Source organism: Neofelis nebulosa, chromosome 1 (genome assembly GCF_028018385.1).
Source record: "Neofelis nebulosa isolate mNeoNeb1 chromosome 1, mNeoNeb1.pri, whole genome shotgun sequence".
NCBI classification, from domain to species: domain Eukaryota; kingdom Metazoa; phylum Chordata; class Mammalia; order Carnivora; family Felidae; genus Neofelis; species Neofelis nebulosa.
In genome coordinates, this window is record NC_080782.1 from 231,632,884 (window position 1) to 231,654,475 (window position 21,592).

Sequence of the window (21,592 nt, forward strand, 5' to 3'; positions counted from 1 at the left end):
CATAGTTTAGATGATCACCGTGAAGAGCATACTTATATCATGTTTTCTGGAGGCCCTCATAGAAGCTACTTTTCCGAAATAGTGCTTGTTATTTTACTATTATTGGCTTTGAAGGAGGCAGATAAGATACTATGAGCTCAAGTTTGTTACCAGATCCAGTATCATTGAAGATGCTGATTCTTTATGAGGGCCTTTTATTTACGAGAAAAGTTTTCTTGGGGGGGTCTCATTATCTGTTGATCTGTGTTTATCTTGAATAACCTTTTTGTTTTTATCTTATGGGTATGCTGAGTTTTGTAATTGATCTTATTTTCCTTTTGCTTTGTCACATAGGAATCTTCAGCCACCTCCTACAAATGTACAGAATTGTGTGGCTTATAGTTCTGTAAACTGATTTCAGCCTTAGCTTCATTATTTTCCTACACTTACTTTACCTTTTTCCGAACTCACTTAACTATTCATTTTATGCTTTAAAAATATAGGTATTTTTGTCAGCTGCATCAACGAACAAGGCAGAATTAAATAGTTGGAGGAGAAAATCCGGAACTGAAAATATCTCAATAATTCCAATAAGTTGAAAGACCTGTTCTTTAGTTTGAAAGGTCATTTGTTAAATACAGAATAGAGAACACTCATTTAGCAGCACATTTGTGAAGATACATAAATACCACAAGGCTTAAGCACTTAGATTGGCTGTAAAACAGAATCTGTGACATAACACTTAACATTGGTGTAATGGGAATCTCTGTTCTATCTTCCCTGGCAGACTCTCCCTTGAGAGCAGAAACCACATGTAATAACCTTTGTGGCTTCCATACTTATTACAGTGCTGTACAAGCATTCAGTCCATGCTGAATTAATGATTGAGTAAATACAGATTAAAAAAATCCAACATCCCGTATCTTAAACTGGATCAGCAGAAATACAATGCCCTGAATGGAGGAGGTATTCACATATTGTATCATGAGCTACCGTGCTTGACTGTTTCTAGAGCTCTAAGTTTAGGGTGGGAGCCATATTCTTAAAGAGATACTGACAGACTGGACTCAATCTAAAAGATAGCAATTGAGCCAGTGGATGGAAATTATAAGGAAAAACTTTCTTAAACAGTTTGTTGTCCTCAGTGAAATAAAAACACTTCATATATGTGGGTAGAGTATTACTTAATTGATCTGTATAGTAGTTGGGTGGTTGGATTAGAAGATATTTAATATCTTTTCCAAATCCAAGTTGTAAAAACTTTATGCCAATAGGAGTTGCAATGAATAAGTGGATTCCATATTTGTATGTAACAAGCTAATCTAATTAATGTGCCACATAATGACTATTTACAGGTATTAACATGACTGTTCATACTAAATATTTTTGCATTAGTCATGAAAATGTTTCTGAAGGCAATAGGTTTTGACAGGGTGAAAGAAGAGGAAATCACACAGTTCCAAATCTTTGAAACAACTTAGCAAAGTGAAAGAATTTTGGTTTGGCTGGAATGGATGGGTGTAGGCAATGAGCCCAGGACAAGTCAGACCAGATCGCTTGCCATATGAACTGGGGCTGACGGTTGGGTCCCCAGGGGATGGCATAAGGGCAGTGCATGTGCTCTTGGAGACCCATAGAAGCAAAGTCAACCAAAGACAGTAGGGAGGGCTGAGAGACAAAATAAAGCAAACCTATTACCACCCCCAAGTCTAGCAACAGGAGCTGGACTCTAAATGGGGGAGACATGGTTTATAGCTGGTAAAGCTGAATCAGAAGAGAATCCGCTCTGAAACTTTTCATGGAGGGCCCTGGTCATGGCTATGAATGTTAGTTTCACTGGCTTGGCTGCATTGGTCAATGGGCATGTGGTGCATGCATGTTGGGAAGGCTTATTGGCACAGGGTTGGGCACAGGCTCCACAAATCAATTGGTGGAAATCCTCAAAGTGAGCTTCAGAACCCACAGGAAGGCTCTGCCATTAACCCACAACGTTTGGATTCAAGTAATCTCAAAAGCAGCTTTGCAAATCGGTTCTGCTTTTTTCTGCCTACCACTTATATCTCAAACATTTTCCTGCTTGGCAGGACTACCTTGGCTCCCTCTGAACAGGCTGATGAGGAAGCTGGAATGCATGTGAAGGAGGAAAAGGAGTAGTAGACAGATGAAAGCATGGGAGTCATTCCTGGCTTCTGTAAAATCACACCTAGCTTTCTTCTATGTGTACCTAAGATTCCACTGAGCACTACTCTAGGATCATCTACCGAAAGACTTGGTACCAAAAGTTTTGTTTAGAGGTCAAATTTCAGAATTTTGACTGTATTTGGAGCATTTGCATTGGGAAGAAATTCCCTAGAAAAGGTAAGACCATATGCAGAGTTAGCCTTGAGGATGAACAGAAAGCAGAGGGCAAAGAGCCTACCCTGCAAAAGGAATGTGCTTTTTAAACAAAAAGACAGTCAAGCTGCTTCTGCACTTTAGGATTAGGGTGGGAGTGGGTGGGTCTCCAGTTCTTAGCTTTGGGTTGCTCCAAAGAGGGCCCATGGTTCTCACTGGTTAATTAAAAGCTCTGGGCTGTGTAGTTTGCTCTCTAGATACCTAGATCTCAACCACTACAACAATTTAGCCAATCCATTGCGGTTAGCCAATCCAATTTAGCCAATCCTATGCAGTTGACCTTTGAACAACAAGGGGGTTAGGGCGCCAGCCCCCATGCAGTCTGCATATAACTTGGCTCCCTGAAAACTTAACCACTAATACCAACTTGACCTGAAGCTTTATTGGTACTACAGAGTCAATTAACACATATTTAGTATATGTATTATATATGTACTGTATTCTCACAATAATCTCAAAATTCTTTAAAAATTTTTTCAGTATATCTAGGCTTTGTTGTTTTTTTGCAAGTTTTTTAAGTTGTTGCAAGTCTCCAAATTTTTCCCAATATATTTATTGAAAAACATCTGCATGGGAGTAGACCTGTGCAAATAAATATGCAGTATCTAAGGGTCAACTGTATTTTCATTTAAGCGTTCCGGTATCACATGAAATTATACAGGATTAAGATGATTTTCAGTATATCCCTCTAAAATTTTTTCCTCTATCCAGTGTCCCCAGCACCCTCTCAGTGCCACAATTTTCCTTTCCCTGTCCCTTGTGTGTGATAGTGGAAAGGGTTAAAATATCATCAGCTTGGAGATAGACAGTGGCTCTACACTTGGTTGCTGTATGACCTGGGACATCTCTTCATCCTTGGGAGTCTTAGGTTCCTGTTCTACAAAATAGAAGACCACAGACATTAATTAAAGGCATACCTGGTACATACAAGGAGCTCAACACTGTTAGCTCCTCCCACTTCCCCCTTCCCCTGTTCATTGCTCTCTTTGGGTCTCTCAGTATTCATCTGTTTATTCCAACCCCGAAATAGTCTAAGTGAAGATTGCTCTTGACCAAATTAGGAAAGAGGAAAAGAGGTGAAAACTAAAAACTAGCACCATCCATTTTCCTCATTTTTATTTTTTAATTTTTATTGATTTATTTTAATTTTTATTTTTTTTAATTTTTTTTTTTAATGTTTATTTATTTTTGAGACAGAGAGAGACAGAGCATGAATGGGGGAGGGTCAGAGAGAGGGAGACACAGAATTGAAACAGGCTCCGGGCTCTGAGCTGTCAGCACAGGGGCCCGACGCGGGGCTCGAACTCACGGACTGCGAGATCGTGACCTGAGCCGAAGTCGGCACTCAACCGACTGAGCCACCCAGGCGCCCCTATTGATTTATTTTTAAAGTTTATTTTATTTATTTTGAGAGAGAGAGAGAGAAGGGGAAGGGCAGAGAGAGAGGGAGAGAGAGAGAATCCCAAGCAGATTCCATGCCGACAGCACAGAGCTTGACGTGGGGCTCAAAATCATGAACCTTGAGATCATGACCTGAGCCGAAATCAAGAGTTGGACACTCAACCAACTGCGCCACCCACGCGCCCATTTTCTCCATTTTTAAAAGGAATTAGAAAGGAAGGAATTCAGCATTAGTGTTGAAAGATACACTTGGGTGTTCAGCACTTTCTCCTTCTCTCTGATTTCTTTGGACCTCTCTCACTCACCAGTAAAGACAAAGAATTCTCTCAACTAGTTGAATGGAGACAGTATCAGCCCAAGGAAGATTATTAGCAATTTCTCACTTTTACATTTACAACAAACAGAAAGAGCTGCCCACCCAGTGGTAATTATTTGATCACTAGGACTAAATAATGAAAAAAATATTCATTAAAAGGGTGTGGATTTCATAGCAATACATTAGCATAAAACAAGTCATTAACGGTGCTAATAAGAAAAGTGTTACTTAGCTGCTTTAAATATGGTATTTTGGACATTTGAAATGACAAAAACATGGTGAGCAGTCACATGGATTTATAGCTACTACTTGAACCATAAAATCAAACTTGTCATGATAGAGAAGACAGAAATGCTGATATGTAATCCTTCATAGATCCCCTTATTAAAACTTAAACTGATTTTTAGAAAAATTAGGCTTTCTTCTAAGTTGTCTTTGTTTTAATCAGGGAATAGAAATTCCTTTTTTTCCTTAATTTACATTTAATTCTTGTCCTTCATTGCCAATCTCTTATGAAATACTATGTTTCATGTTGTTGCATCTGTTTACATATATATCAAAGAATACATGTTTATGATCTTGATGTTTTCAGAACAAAACACCTTGGGACTTTCAGTGCAGAATGGAAGCACTGTGATTTTTTTTTTTTTTAATACTAAACTGGCCATGATACACTGCAGTGCTTCTCAGAGAGGCTCATTCCATTTATTTTTAAAATGTAGCCAAGTCAATAATGAACTACCAGCCTGGCATTGGGAATGGCCAATCTTTAAGTGTTATTCACAGCTATAAAACAAGTAGATTTTATTTCCAGCCTTTACCTTCCCCTTGCTTAGCTTTTGGAACCTATCCCAAGTTGCTAAGTTCATGGTCTTTCTCTCTCCATTCTCCTTCCATTCTCTCCCAGTGAAAAAGTGATAACTGCTAGTTGTCTGGCTTGAACACATGTTTAATGGCAGTGATGTCCCTAATGTTAGCCTATTAAAACAAAAGCATGTGCACAAAGTAGCTGGCATTGACCTCTCCATCAGAGGGCATCCAGAGCTGGACCTGAGCTTGGATTCTGATGTGATTTGAATTTAATTCGATTAAATTACAGGATCTAATACTGAAGTGTAATGCTAAACCTGTCTACCATTACTGCCCATGCTTTTGGCATACCAGGGCCACTAGACCTTAGATCCCTTTCACCTTCCACAAAAGATGCCCTGGAATAGCAAAACTCTGATCAAACCCTAAATAAGAATGGAAAGGGAACAACATAATCCATTGAGATCTTTCCTCTTCTACTGTGATGCTGTTGAAACCCTAATGCTTGGCTACTCTTGCATAGCTATTGGAAGAGGCTCACAATTGCCATGAGAGAGTGTATACTCTACCGCAGGCTCTGTTCATTTACGTAGTAGGATGGATAGTCATGCGAGGTGAGCTGCCTACTGGTCAGAATCAGGCCAGCAAAAATTCCCACAGGGAAGAGCGTTAGGGCTGACCACCGTTAGCCACAGTAACAAGAATTGGGGTCCTAAGTTAAGTCCTGTTAAACTTTTGAGAGTTTTTTCATCATTAAGACTATAAATCACAGGCCAGGCTGTTTCAGTTTCAGCCAGCCAAATGTAAGAACAACTTGGCCATATGCTTCTTTTTCAAAGAACTTTATTCATTTAGCCCCAGGCTCAGAATTCAACAATGTTTTCTATGGACTTTTTCTCTTCACATCAAATAATATTAAAGCGGAAAAATATGGGGGAAAATTCTAATTACTCCCATATGTATACTTGGAAATGGCCAAATGGAATTATTCACAATTTCCTTAAACACATACTCTGATTCCTGATCTCCACACGTGTGGGCATAGACCCTAGTGCAAAGACCTCCTCAGGCTCTGTTTGTCAGAATCGCGCTCATTTTTTTAAAGCCCACCCAAATGTCTTCTCTGTGCGCCCCGCTACGATCACCCCAGTCGAAAATAATATCGCTCCCCCAACATTGTCTTTGTGTCTTTTTTGAGACACCTCTTACATAAGGTTTGTGAAAGCCTTAAGCTTTTGCGTAACTTCTCTTCTGGTCCTTAGCAGCTTGGCAGCATAAATCTGAATCTTTCCGGTGATTCGTGGCAGTGTCTTAAATGTGATCGGTACTTCATAACTATTTTGCTTCTTAGCGATTAACTATTGGGGGTGTCGAAAAATTAAAGGGAAATAGATCCTTAACAAATATGTGTATGCCCTTTGCCTCTCCCAGTCATCTGTAAGAGCTCTCAGCCTCCCACTGCAGAAGGTCAGGAGTCTGTAGTGTATTTACTCTGGGTGTTAAAGCACTTGAAAGTTTATTTTTCACTGGAAGAGCTTTGTTTGATTCATTCTTTGTAAGGAAGGGTGCTAGCATACTCAGCTGTTGATGCTTACTTGGAGTAGTTTTTCATTGGAGACGTTTATCACACCCATTTGTTACCTGTCTGCAGCTGCCTTTGGAGAAAGCAAACGTGCTTTCTGTAACTTTTACAGCCTCCAAGGAAATCTATGCCCAGGGCTCAGTTTTCTTCTACTGCCTTTTCTTTTACCTTTCTCTTTTTAACTCGTTGAGTGAGCGCTGCTTCCTGGCGCTTAGTCAGCTCTGAGGCACCGCAAACGCTGGCATTTGCCTTCAGCACCGTGGGGGGATCAGAGCTGCTGGAACTGCCCGTCTAGGGGGCTGGGGGCTGACTGCTTACGGTCCCGGTCTCCTTTCTTCTTCTGATTGGCTGCTCGGGGTCACGTGAAGGCCGGGGGCTGGAATTCTGAGTTGTGGCTTTTGGCTCTCCTTCTTCTTTTTAAAAATCGCCTGGTGTGTGGAGCTCCGCCGGGCTTGGTGCCTCGCTCCCTTACTGAGACTGGAGACAGCCGGGAACAGCCACAGGGCAGACTGAGGTGGCAAAAGGGAAATCTGCCGAGATGTTCAGTCAGGGACCCAGGACCCCAGCTTCAAGCTGCTACTATCTAAATTCCATGACACCTGAGGGCCAGGAGATGTACTTGCGATTTGATCAGACGGCGAGGCGCTCTCCTTACAGGATGAGCCGGATTCTAGCACGCCATCAGCTAGTGACTAAAATTCAACAAGGTGAGTGGCCGGTAGAGGAAGGCTGTTGCTAATTCTGATTTCTGTTGGCTCTATTTCATGCTAACCCAGTTTTTTACATTGTTGTTTTCACTTTACAATACATGGATTTCTATGCCACGCTGCACGTAACTTTTAGAAATAACTTTAGGCAGCAGTTTTAAACAAACAGTGACAGCGCTTAGCTGCCACATAACTCAACTTCAAGTGCCCGGAAAACTTCACGGTAGGGCGGTGAATCCTGCATTTCCAAAATTTATGTGCGTCTACACAATAAATGAGGCAGGTTTACTCGGTGTGTGTTTTGGGAGCTTTTCTGCAGCTTCCTCACAGTGTCACATTTAAAACTTGGACATTTGTTTATTTCATTGGAGGGAGGGTGGAGAGGGGGGACTCACTTGTACCCCGCCCAGATTCTTTATAACATTGTTAGCCACAGGGGAAAGTTAGAATTCTATTCTTAAGGCCACTGGGCTGACAACCGGACTCGCATTCTCTATTTGTATGTTTAGGTCAGTAGTCTCTGATTTGTTGATACTGTTTTTCTGGTGAAGGGTAAAGGTGTCTGCTAAGTTCAAAACAAAGCTTGTGACATGCGCTTGGAAGCAGCAGCTTCCTAAGCCCAGAGGAAAGGATATTGATTACAAGCTGCTAGATGTTCCTTTTTATTCTCTACAAAAAAAAATTAATAAATAAAAATTTAAAAATAGGTCAACAGCCTGGACATCACTAAAACTCCTCATTCTCCAAAAATAGTTAAAACATGCTTCTCATCTTAGGGTTGGTCTGTAGAAGCTGGAAAATGAACATTCCTAAGAGACTCCTAACTGGTGCTCATTTAAAAGACACACACATACACCCACATCATCACAATAAGTTTTATGAAGTTTATGACCATGCCCCTCCTGGGCTAAACAAAAACAAAAACACAAAACAAGAAACCCAATAACTAAATTATTATATTGGTGATACGAAATTTACCAGGAATTTCTAGAGCCATTATACAAACACAATTTCCACTTAAATAAATGAGTTTAAGATTTTATTGAATTTTAGAAGGGAAGTTGGGGTTTGTAATCGTGAAAATCTTATTGTAATGTTTCCAAAAGGAACAATATGTATTCTAGCGAGTAGCAGTTGATGAGATTGTTTCCTTGGAAATTAGGATTTGTTTGTAAAGGTTCAGGAACTGGTTATGTGTGAAGGATACTGGTCCTACATACCAGTCTGATTTCAGGAAGGATATTATGTCATTCCATAAACTCTGTGTGCAGGTCTTGATTGAATAGAAACAAAAGTAATTATTTCCCTGTGGCTTGATTTAAAAATACATTAGTCTTAGAATAAAAACCAGCTAAAGCTTTAGAGATTTCTGACAATGGTGCTTTGCCAGATGCCATCATCGCTATGGATGCAGGAGCTTGGCAAATGTTTGATGATGCTTTATCATCTATGCTCGTTAAATGTTCTTCAGCATGCATGTAAAGTGCATTATGTTAGAAACACTGCATATAGAAATAGTTTGAAGTTGTTTTGCGGATCTCCTTAAATGTATCTACAACGATTGATTTCATTAAAATTCTTTATGTGTTTTTTGGATGAAAGTTATATTCCTACTGAGGATTTGAAGTTGTGAACACATGCATGATCGTTGAAAGGATACTCTGAGTCTATGTTTCTTTTGCCTAAATAGAATATGTGAGCATTCTCACCTTTTTGTGCTGGGCAACAGAGTGTTTGAAACCAATGTATGCCTAGAAATTAAGAGTGATCATGAAGATCATAGGGGAGCATGAAGAAATTCCAATAGTCCAGCCATTGAGAACTCATCATTTGTTGATATTATACAATGATATAGTAAGACAGTATGATAGCAGAAGCAAAATTTCCTGGGTAAGAGTAGAGAATATTGACTGAGCATTTATAATGTTTCAAGCACTACTCCGGGAGCCATACACACACACACACACACACACACACACACACACACACACACATATATTTCAATTTATTTTACCCTCAAAAAAATCTTCTAAGTGAGCACATACTATTATCATACCCATTTTAAAGGCAGGAAAACAGAGACACATAGAGGTCAAGTAACTTCTTACAGTTTACATAGTAGGTGCTAGTATTTTAATATAACTCTGAAGCCCATGCTCTGCAACACACTAAACTGTTTCTGGTTTTTATAATGAAGGTGGAAGTATTGGACTTGAGATTTATTTTAGATTTTGTAATATGCCAAAGTCATTTCAGTCTTTTCTACTCGGAATGCAGCAACAAACCATATGACAGAATCAGAGTCGGTCACTCACAATGCTATTTCCAGTCAGGTTTTATTTCGCTAATGGAAGCAGAGTGCTGTGTGTTTTACCTTCCTTGAACAGCTAGTATCCAATAATGCACGATGTCAAGTTATTTTACTGATGGCCTATAATCATTCAGTTAAAGTTTACCAAGTGCGTAATAAATTAATAGCACCATTATTTTTTGTAGTTCACAGAGCGGTATCTCGAAATGACAGCAACATCAGTAAAATTGTTTACTCTATCGTAGATCTTTCATGGAGAATTTAGCATTGTATTATTATAATTTGGGGCATTATTACTGATGATCATAATCTCTCATGGTTGTTGGGAACGGTGCAAACAAGAGTAAGTTGCTCCCCACTGACCTCATTATAGTGAGCTAATCATTGAATGGCATGGACATGATTCAACAGCAGATGCACTCATGAGAAGGAAAACAAAGAGGAGAAATAAAGGAATCTTTGATGATGCATAGGATCAGAATTAGTTGCTCAAACCCAGGATGAATCTAAACTTGCTCATCTTAGGGTATGCTCCAAAATACACACGCATTATTTCTCTTAGCCTTCTTTATAGTTCTGGAGTTTTAAGTCCAGTTAAAAGAGAAGAGAAGTTTAAAATAGAGGATTGCTTTGCAAAGTGAAAGTTTATCATAAGTCACACTGCCCAGAATCCCTACCCCACAATCTCGCTGAATCAATGGGTAAATTGTTGTATGGAGAGAGAATGGAAATAATAATGGTCTTTATTTGCCTCAGTAGCAGGCACTTGGGAATGGACAAGAGGGGGGATGCTGGGGAGGTGGAGGAAGAGTATGTTAGGCCACAGGAAGGGAGAATTGGGATCTCTTGTCATTTGATAGCTATGATGCATTGGCTACAGGTGCACCATGTTGAAAGCTTATATACTCATGCATATGCTATCTGGAAAATCCAAATCTAGGCAAATACATAAATGTGATTATTTGCTTTGTGAAAGAATTCATCTTGCTATTATACTATTTTTTAAAAATTATTTTGAATGCTGAAAATGGCATGATATGGACCTGATTGTAGTCAAGTTCACTGAACCAGAAAAAAAAGGAGACCAGGATGCAGGCTCTTATTTAGACCCCCTCTCATTCTTTCACTATGGCAAGTTTCAGAACCTTACTTGGCCTTTGTTTCTTGATGAGAAAATGAGATGGTCAGTCTCTGGTTTCTAAAGTTTATTCTGGTTCTCAAGTCCTCTCTCTGGTTGAGTCAGTAACTCCTTGAACAAGAGTGTGCAAAGCAGGGACTCCTTAAACCTAAAATAATAAGTTGAAAAGAAAACAGAGCAGCTTTCTAATGTAGAATAAATCAGTGGCTTATAATTTTTCTACAACTTGTCAAGGAAATTATTACTGTGGAAGTCAGATTTTAGTTCTACGGCTGTCACTAATTAATTGTGTGCTCTGGGCACACTACAACTTCTCTGGGCATTCTTTCCTTCTTCCGTAAAATAAAGGGTTTGGATTAAACAAACGTGAGGTTCCCATCATGTCTAAAATTCTGGGATTCATGATCACAGATATCATGTTAAGAAAGAGAGGCAGTTCTCATTTCTGTTTTTCTTATTATGTCATTTAATACCTACCTGGACATGTTTCTTTGATACCTGTTTAATGCTCTCATTATCGATTTAATGGGCACGTTAGGACAGCCAGTCTTGGGGACTATTTAAATATCATTACTACCTATAATTATAAAGAAACTGTAAAAAAAAAAAACAAAAAAAAAAAACCACCTTTCTTTCTCTAGAGTCCAGGACTGTGAAATGGAGGTATTGCAGTGCCTGGCCTATTGCAAAGAATGTCCGTGTGTGTGTGCCCCTGTGCTCACAGAAAGACGTCTTTTCTTGACAGAAAATGCAAAATGTAGAAAATTTCATAACCAAGAGAATTAGTGAAAGTCAGATTTGCATTTTCTTTGACTTTTATTTATTTTTGAAAGAGAGCGAGCGAGTGGTAGAGGGGCAGAGAGAAAGGGAAAGAGAGAATCTTAAGCATGCTCTGCGTTTAGCGCCGACTGCATTAGCATGGACTGCGTTTAGTCCCACATGGGACTCGAACTCACGAACCATGAGATCAGGACCTGACCCAAAATCAAGAGTTCAATGCTCAAACGACTGAGCCACCTTGGTGTCCCCCATTGACTTTTTATCTGAGACTATTTTTTTTTAATTTTTTTTTTTTAACATTTATTTATTTTTGAGACAGAGAGAGACAGAGCATGAACGGGGGAGGGGCAGAGAGAGAGGGAGACACAGAATCGGAAGCAGGCTCCAGGCTCTGAGCCGGCAGCCCAGAGCCCGACGTGGGGCTCGAACTCACGGATCGCGAGATCGTGACCTGAGCTGAAGTCGGACGCTTAACCGACTGAGCCACCCAGGCGCCCCAATCTGAGACTATTTTTAAGGATCACATCTGAGTTGAACTTAACCAGAGTGGAGTAAACTGCCTTCCTTCTGCTCCCAGGGAATGGAACTGGGTATTAGTGATGTGCTGTCTGTCTCTCATTACTCCATCGGGCCACATGGCATCTTGGGAATTTGCCCGACCTAAGTGGTAGCCTTGCTCATCCTGGTGGGAGAGCCCCAGCCCCCTAACTGGATAGCGTCAGCGGAAATTAAACAATCATTTATTCTTTGAGAATTGCCCTTTCTCCATGTCCAGTATTTTCTTACCCAACCACTTTCAGAAATGGAGGGTGGAAACACTGGCAGAAAAACAGATGGAACACAGAAAACAGGGTGAGAATGCATCAGTCCTGTATTGCTCAAGTTCTTTTTTAAAAAAGTGGCAACTGTCAGAAATTCACATTCCATGAATCAGAGCCTCTTTCTGCTCAGTGCTGGTGACCGAAGGACCTGTACATAAAGGGTACTGTTTAACCGAAAATTACAGGAAAGTCTGTTGGGAGAATTAAGTCAACGAACTTTGCATAACATTTTAGAAGTGATCACATATTAAAAATGCAAGCAGTTAAGAAATAAGTACTAGAAGGGAATTAGCAAAGAATGATATGTAAAACTTGAGAGTTTAATTTTAACCAAATTGAGACATCCATAGCTGCACGTCCCTGCTTTTATTAGCTCTAATTTTATAAACACACATCCCAGATGCAGGTAATTGCCAAATCTGGATTATGTGATATTATTTTCAGTGAGTAGGGATTCATTTTTTTCTACTCTTTTCCCCGGTCAGTGTTTAGTTCTTTGTAAATTCTCGATGCTGGTCCACTCTTACAAAGCAAGGTTCCTCATTTCCTTAGCCACCTAGTCATGGGCAGTGCTTCTAGCTCTTCAGGTGACCTGAAAAAATTTAGACAGAGAGAAAATGAAAAGTGGGTTTTGGTAAACCTCTATACAGAAGGAAACACATCAGTTGGGATTTCATGGCGACAGGTCATGAATGAGCATGTGCCTTGTGCATTTTATTAACTATGCGAACCCAGTGGTAAGTCTAGGAAGAAGATACAAGAAGATAGGAGACCACGAGTTGCATATCTGATATTTGAATGAAGTAAGGATCATGTGAAAATCATTATCTGTCTCCTAAGGGGCAGTGTGAATATGATTTTCATGTGGGTAAAGACATCATAGATTAATTTACATTCTAATGCATTATCTAAAGGATTTGATGTAGTGTATAAAAGAATATACAACTCTGTGAAGGTTATTAAAAGACAAATCTGATGAAGAGAAAAATATAGGTTAATTAATATAATAAAGGGATTATATTACATCCCTTTAATATATTAAAGAGATATTACATAAAATATGAAACGTAAGGTGCTAAATAATTATTAAAAGTGAGCTTTAAATTTAGCCTGAGCTTTCCCTAATCTAAGCAAAGAGGAAAACATGATCAGGGGAAGATTTGCCATGGTGAAAACATACCAGCGCAGCTTTTCCTGGGACTTGATGTTTGGGAGAGTTTTCTCCCGAGAACTGGATATATGAGAGCAGTTTCATACAGATCTCACAAAGGGGACACTACGATATGGAGATGTAGTGGATAAATTAAACATTTCCTGCAGTGAATTCAATTGCAAGTTTCCTATAGGATCCTGCAGTGAAACCAGGGGCATAATAACAAATTATAATTCAGTAAAAATATTTGGGGATGGGGTGAGTGGCTCAAAACAAGGAGGTTCAGGTATGCAACCTGATTCTTCTCCTTAATCTTGAAATAGCATGGAAGCTGTCTAGAGATAGTTTCTCATTTGGCTTCACAGAACACTAGTCCTGTTAGATATTCAGGAGAGAAATGTTTCTGTGGTTAAGTAATTTGAGAAATGCTATATCCTCTTTCCCTTTTTGGAAATTCACACTTATGAAAGGCCCAGAGAAATCCTGCGGAAAGTAATTTAACTTTGTTCAAACTGGTGTATTTCATCATGAATCCATTTTTCACCGGATACCAGGAAGTGACATCTTATAAAATCATATTCCCTGGGGAACGCATTTTGGAAAAGCTGATTGAGGAAGCTTCAGGACCTGTGGTTCATTCGGATAATTCTCTTTGACTATATTTCTTGCATGGATTGGGCAATTGATAGTTTGAGGTTATATTTTGGAGAGTAAATTGTAAATATTTTTTTGTTTTCAAATAAGGCCAGCTCCATGTACTCTAAAAATCAACTGGGTGTAAAGACAAGATTGACATCTCTTTATAAAAATTAACAAATAAAGGGAGATTCTTACCTGTTTAGGTGGCCCCTATATGTTTGCCAGGCAGAAAACTGAAGGAGTAGGTATATGGGCAGGGTTAATAATTCTACCAAGAATACAACCAGTCTTCAAATAACTCTACACGATAGGTACTGCTAGGCCAGAAGAAAGAGATTATTGCTTTTTTGGCTCTCATTCATCTCACCTATGATAAAGCTGAAGCCCTGGACAAATTCCAAAGGGGTCTGCTATTATCTCAGCTAATTCACGATATTCCATTACTGCAAAGTGGAGTTGCCCCCCAGGAAAGAAAAAGGAGACCCTTCAGTAGTGTCAGATTCTCCTTGGCTGTGATGTGGGATATGGACTCTCTGAGACTCAGGCATTGATGAGTGTGGCTCCAAGTCCATTTCCTACTTCATGATCTAAATGTATCTCTGGTTTATGTTCATACTTCATGTATGAAGTCTCTGCCAGTATGACAGAATAAACTGAACTAATAGGTAATAGGTCATTTTAATTAATAAAGCTTGTTTGTTTAGTTGTATAAGCAACTTACAAGTTTCTCAGGAAGCCTGAAAACATATTCTTAAGGTACTTTTCCTCATGCTCGCAAAGAGATAGTACATAGCATTTGCATTATGAATGATGCTTTTGGAGATAATCCACAAAATGTAGAAAAGTTACCACAGAATGCATGGGAAATTAGCCTTACTGTGTAGCCAAACCCCCATGTAAAGTCACATGGGACCATAGTAATCACTATAGAATGGTACAGCCTAGGGCAGGAAAAGTTGTACACTATTGTTTGAAAAGACCTGAGTTCCTGAATTCTCTCTCTCTGTCTGTCTCTGTCTCTGTGTCTCTGTCACTTTTTAATTTAGAATCTAAAGGAATTTAAATGGAGCATACCCAGTGGGTACTTGGGTGGCTGAGTCATTTGAGCATCCAACTCTTGATTCCAGCTTAGGTCAAGCCCCGTGTGGGGCTTTGCACTGACAATGCAGGCCTGCTTGGGACTCAACCTCCCTCTCTGTACCCCTCCCCTGCTCCCTCTCTCTCTCTCTCAAAAATAAATAAATAAATAAATGGAATGGTTGCAAGATAACTGAAAATTACAGAACATGCTATTGCTATTTTAAAAAAAAGGAAATCAACAAAAAAGAAATCCAAAATGTCTGGCCGCAGTCTCAAATGATTTCCCCACAAGATGTAGGAATCCTGACAATTTTAAAAGTCTGACAGAGGCAGAGCTGACTAAAATACCAATGATTTGCATTGCCTTGCCTCTGTAACACTCTGATAAAACACAGGCGTGAACAGTGTAAAGGAAAAGGGTAGGGATTGTAAAGAAACTAGGCAGTCGCAAGTAACTAATATACATGTCGGTATTTTGAGCTAAAGGAGGTTTTCTCTTTCTGCATTCCAAGTCTCCTCTTTCTAGCTTATTTTAAAAATCATACATATGGATGGCAAGAATCTTGGATGAATATTCAGTCTTGATAAGTGAATGGTAGTAATTCACATACCCTTGTATTCACCAAATGACACACTGAGAAAAAGTATGGTAGTCATAAAAGCATATTTTACTACCCCAGTATTATTTATAGTATTTAAAATTATTATAAGAAATAAGAAAGATTCACAATCCCAGTGATAATGGTATTCTAACCATTCCCCCCTAAATAAGACTGGAGTTCTTAATAGAGGACCTTAAATCTCTCCCAGATGCTTTCAAGGACACAAAACATTTCCTCCTAAATGCATTTCCCAAAATAGAGAATGAAATCCATTGCAAAGCCTTACTGTTTGGACCTTTGTAAAAGCATGTGTTGTGTAGAGCAAGTTCTTAGTAATCAAATCACCATCGCTTTTACCATTGATCTCTTTTGAGTAGGAAGATCCACTAACACCCCTTCCCTCTACACTCCCAACCTCACCATTAGTACTCCATTCCACCTGCTGTTACTATCTCAGACTTACTGCAAGGATTAAATGTGATAATACAGTTAAACACTGAGTACAGTATCCGGAACATACTAAGTGCTAGATATAAGAAAAATACATATATTAAACAAACATCCATGTACGTATAGCCCTTCAAGGCGCTGTATCATTAAATGAAGAACAACTAATATACTTTATACCAAGTTAACTAAGGTAAGCATACATACTGCCACATTTTTGTGTCCTCAAAAAAGTATCACAAAATTTATTTTTTTTTTAATTTTTTTTTTTTCAACGTTTTTTATTTTATTTTTGGGACAGAGAGAGACAGAGCATGAACGGGGGAGGGGCAGAGAGAGAGGGAGACACAGAATGGGAAACAGGCTCCAGGCTCCGAGCCATCAGCCCAGAGCCCGACGCGGGGCTCGAACTCACGGACCGCGAGATCGTGACCTGGCTGAAGTCGGACGCTCAACCGACTGCGCCACCCAGGCGCCCCTATCACAAAATTTAAAACAAAAATTTTTTTGTTTGGTTTGATGTTTTGCCGTTTTGTTTTGTTTTAATCTTAAGCTGTAGTGAAATCTGCTTTTCCCAAATGTGGTTCCCTTTACTTCATTTACTTAGTAACATCAGTTTACTTAGTAATAAATGTACAGCGGTTATTCTTAGTTGCCCTGAACTGACCTGAAATGATGGGTTTAGGCCAGGTTTCAGCTCATATCGATAAACAGCAAAGCCTGTTGTTCCCTACCTCCTGGCAAATAAAAGAGACTGTTCTGGGCAGGAAGTGTTCCTGGCTCCTGGAACCACTTGGTAGGAAACTCTGAAGCTGAAGGACAGCAGCAGAACTGGAGGAAGGGGGCTAGGCTCTGATCAGAGACAGGCCAGAGTGAAAGGCCAGGGAGATGACCAGTGTGGAGCCTGGGAGCAAGGGCTCTACCCAGTCAGTAGTAGAGCTATATCTCTGTGCCTGATGAGTGAATCTATGATGTCTGAATCCCCTTCCCAAATTGTTGTGATTTTCTAAACTGGGCAGTTAGCTTGGAGATTCTTGCCAATTTTATAAAAATTTTTCCGTATTTAATGGCCTTTGTGTAGAAGAGTTAAAAGAAATTCTGTAAAGTGTAAAGTTTCTAATGCCCAGTTGGTAATTTAAAAACTCAGCACCCTTTCTCAAACTAATTAAAACAAATTATTTAAGAAATTTCCATTGCCCGTTTCCTCTGGGATTTCATTCCTTTTAACTGAGGGATAATCTTCATCACTATTGAATTCCTAGGCTATGAAAGACTGCACGTGAATACAGTCATTAGCATTTGTGAAGTTTGTTGTTATGGAGTTGAATGGATTAAATAAACAAGAATGCTTTTTGCTGTATTTGGGTGTGGAATATATGGGTATAGTCTTAGGAGGCTCCATGTAAGAGACTCCTCTACAAAGAATAGAAATTTCATTTAGTACCTGCTTCATACATCATGACTTAAATGTTAATCTTGAGCTTTGAAAAAGCCTTGCTTTACAGGATAAAATATTTGATGTCTGCATATGGCGTCCTGGAAACCCTGAAAAAACTATGATAATAATAATCCCTTAATTGTTATGGTGCATGACCGTTTGTGTAGGAATTCCATACGCATTCGCTGTTTGAATACCTACATAAAATGGTATTATAATCGTGGATGACAAAGCTCTGTCCCCTAGAATCTGTCTTTCAGAGACCTGACCAAAGCATCTGCAAGTGTCCCTACTTTGAATTATTTCTACTCTTGCGTTCCTGAGTCATTCCTTTGGACACGGATTTTTCACTTGGTGTATTGTGTGGAACAGCACATTTCCCTGAGTGGGTAGAAAAGCACAGATGCACTTGACAGAATAAGGAAACTTGGTAGTGAGCAATGCGGTTGTTAAACATTAACTAACCGGTAGAATAGAGATGGTTTCAGAGGCCAGTTTTTTCCTTTCCCTCCTCTGTTTAGAGTAAAATTACTTCCTCACCTCCAGCTTTACAGTTCAGCTTCTGAGGAAGCCATTCTGTTCCTGGTTCGTGTGAGGTTTCTCCTGTCACTTGGTCGCCTCCTCCCACCTTTGGTTACTCCTGCAGGGCTGACCCTGGACACTGGCAGCTTGTGTTCTGTGACGCTTACTGCTTTGTTCCAGAATGCAGGAGTTGTGACAGGCTCTTCTCAGCTCATTAACCCTCAGCCATGCCTCTCGCAGGCATGCCTCTCGCAGTCTGTGCAGCTGGGCCTGGGGGTGCGGGAGCCTTACCTCTGGGCTGAGGGATGCCATTTCCACTGGCTCACCCACGTGAAAAGGAAAGTGGGAGTCCGGGTTGGCCATGGAGAGGCAGGCTGTCCACATAGTTTATTAGCATTTTGGTGCATTTATATAAAAGGTTTGGGTCTGGGGTGGCGATTGGACTTTTTATAACACACATTTTAGGGTTAGAAACATTACAACATTTAAAAAATGGTAACACAATACCTATAGCTACTCCTATTGAGGGCTCGCTATTATGTTCCAGGGACTATTTTCAACATATATTGGTGTTTTATTTAATTTTTGTGAAGACCTGAAACTTAGGTTTACTCCTCTGGAAAATAAATATGGTAAGGCTTGACGCTTAAGGGTTTACTGTGTTTTTCTCCCAGCAAGTAGGTGGCAGAGATGGGCTTTGAACTCAAGTCTGTATGACCCAGGAGCCCACATTATTCACCACTGTGCAACCCCATCCCCCTTATAATTATAGGTAGTCATGGTCTACTTGTAACCAAAGAAGGTTGTTCGTTTTGGTTTTTTCCATCATTTTAGCCCTGGCTGGTGCTTACTTCCTCACCCGCCCTTCAAGTTGTTGGAGGACTTCCCTGTGCCTCCAAAACCAGCAGCAACTCTGAGCAACCGTCCTATATACTAACTACCCTCCCACTGCCTTCTTGAGGGCTGGCTGCTCTTTATCAGGAATGCTCCGTCCAAAGTCAATGTCAGGGCAGCAGCATTCCAGCCTTTGGCAAGGAATCTAGCATAGTTAGGTAGGAACATGCCTAACAGGGGGAGAGGACAGATTCCTCCACCCCCAAGCTCCTTTCCCTACTTCCAAACCTCCAAAATGCTGCCCCTTCCTCCTAGAAAGTTTTGGAGGCAGAACACTTCCCTCCTCTAAGTTTCCTCAGGGCTCCTAGGGCCCACCTCTCTCGGTGGCCCCTGTAACCTTCACAGGAGGCCTTTGCAGACAAGAAGCAAGGTGGGAGTTAGGTCAAACCACCGTTGTTCCATGGACCCTAAATCCCAAAGACAGCAGTTCTATAGTGGAAGGAAAGCAAGCATTAAACCAGGGTCTCTATTTCCAGAGAGAAGTCCTATATGGAGATTTTTTTCCCCCCAGATTTTGCAATTTTGACCTCAGTCACAGCCGAGGCCCATAGACCAGAATAGTCCCGGTTGCACTCTGCACTTGCAGCTAGAGAACAGTAGCCAGTCAGAAGAAAATATCAATGTTCTGCCAACTTCTGCTGTTTGTGAAATTTTGCCAGAAGCAAAACAGGATCAAAAATAATAAACAGACCTCCTCCCTTGCTGCATGACTGTTATTTACATAAAGAGATTGATGAACTGACTGTGCTGTGTGAATGCACAGGGAAGGGACATTTTAAGGAGAAAAAATTAATTTTTTTGGTGCTTGGTTGCATGTGGTTTGAGGTTTTCTCAAATAACTGGGTTTCCAAAGAGACAACCCATAGCACAGATAGTGCTGTCTCTCCAGTGTAAGTGGACTAACCCATGGATAACACAACTTGACACATGAATTACATGCAGCTGTAAACCTCTGCAGGGAAAATGGGTCTTGAAAACTAAGGAACGTTGTCTCAAGTGGAATAGTGATGTTTCCAGGAGAAAGAGAAGCCGGACCTGTACAGTAACCCCAGAAAGCAGGAGGCATGGGTGCTGGGAACACCTTTGTCCTAATGGGCACCTGGTCACCATGGATGACTTTATGTAACTTCTTGGTGCCACAGTTTCTTCATCTACCAAATGGGAATAATATTAGCTCCTACCTCTAGTAATATTAGTGAGGAAAAAAGAATTGATGTGAAATTAATTCAAATGGAAGACATGAGGGGCACCTAGGTAGCTCAGTGGGTTGAGCATCCGACTTCGGCTCAGGTCATGATCTCATGGTTCGTGAGTTCAAGCCCCGTGTCAGGCTCTGTGCTGACAGCTCAGAGCCTGGAGCCTACTTCGAGTTCTGTGTCTCCCTCTCTCTCTGCCCCTCCCCCGCTTGCTTGCGTGCTCTCTCTCTCTCTCTCTCTCTCAAAAATAAATAAACATTAAAAAAGATTCTAAAAGAGGAAAACATGATGCTCAATTCTGGAGTGGGTAAGCGATGTTAGGATGCACCTTTAGGGATCACAGGATTGGCCCAAACACAAGAGTCACACAAAGCAAGACCTAGCTCTTTATCCTCAGTTGGACGCAAAGCCTCATCATACTTGCTTCCTCTTCCTCGAACAATAATTCGTATCACTTGTCAAGGGTATGGGAATAATGAACTGCTCTGTAGTTTTGTTTTATTTTTGTTTATTTTTTAATATTTATTTATTTTGGGGAGAATGCAAGCAGGGGAGGGGCAGAGAGAACGGGACAGAGGATCTGAAGCAGGCTCTGCAGGGACAGGCTGACAGCAGGGAGTGCAATGTGGTCCACTAACCAAACTGCCAGATCAGGACCTGAGCCAAAGTCAGACGCTCAACCGACCAAGCCACCCAGGCACCCCTGTAGTTTTGTTTTATTTTAATTGGTTCTCAAATGGACAAAGTCTACTCGCTCTTACATTCGTTTTATGTTTTCTTTTTATGTATTTGATGTGCTATTTTGGGTCATTTCAAACTCTAGTTTTCCCTCTTATTTTTCTTTCATTCTGAGGGGTCAAGAATTTTGCTCTGTGTTTTTACTCAGGTAATAAATATTCCTTCACCCTTAATGAATAATTTCCCATAATTATGATCAGAATAAAACATTTTAAAGTGAAAGATACTGTGTTAGAGACCCAGGGACTTTGACAAGTTAGAATGTCATAAATCGTGTGCTTTCAGAGTTATAAATTTCCAATGGAAATTGGGCTTCTTGCCTAAGACTAATATTTATTTATTTTTTCTAGTGTTTATTTTATTTTGAGAGAGAGAGTATGCATATGAGCGCGAGTGAGCAGGGGAAGGAAGAGCAGAGAGAGAGGGAGAGAGAGAGAATTCCAAGCAGACTCCACACTCAGCATGGAACCCCACGAGGGTTCAATCCCTGTGAGATCATGACCTGAGCCGAAATCAAGAGTTGGCCATTTAACTGACTGAGCCACCCAGTTGCCCGCTGAGACTAACATTTCATGTGGATAGTTACCCATTTAGGCAGGATACCCTGCTGTGGCTGTCTAGGTGGAGGCCTATAAGAGCTTACT

The 21,592-nt window shown here is 40.3% G+C and overlaps 1 protein-coding gene across 4 annotated transcripts in view; it reads left to right on the forward strand.

Moving 5' to 3' along the window:
• The first annotated feature begins 6,848 nt into the window (after window positions 1–6,848).
• Window positions 6,849–21,592, forward strand: part of STARD13 (StAR related lipid transfer domain containing 13) — a 185,296-nt gene continuing 170,552 nt past the window's right edge. Inside the window, exon 1 of one of the 4 annotated variants that reach the window (XM_058687749.1) lies at window positions 6,849–7,189. In XM_058687749.1, coding sequence (XP_058543732.1) covers window positions 7,021–7,189 — 169 coding nt within the window. In that variant the 5' untranslated portion in view covers window positions 6,849–7,020. The remainder of the gene's footprint in view (window positions 7,190–21,592) is intronic. The other 3 variants (XM_058687766.1, XM_058687758.1, XM_058687772.1) reach the window with 3 other exon arrangements.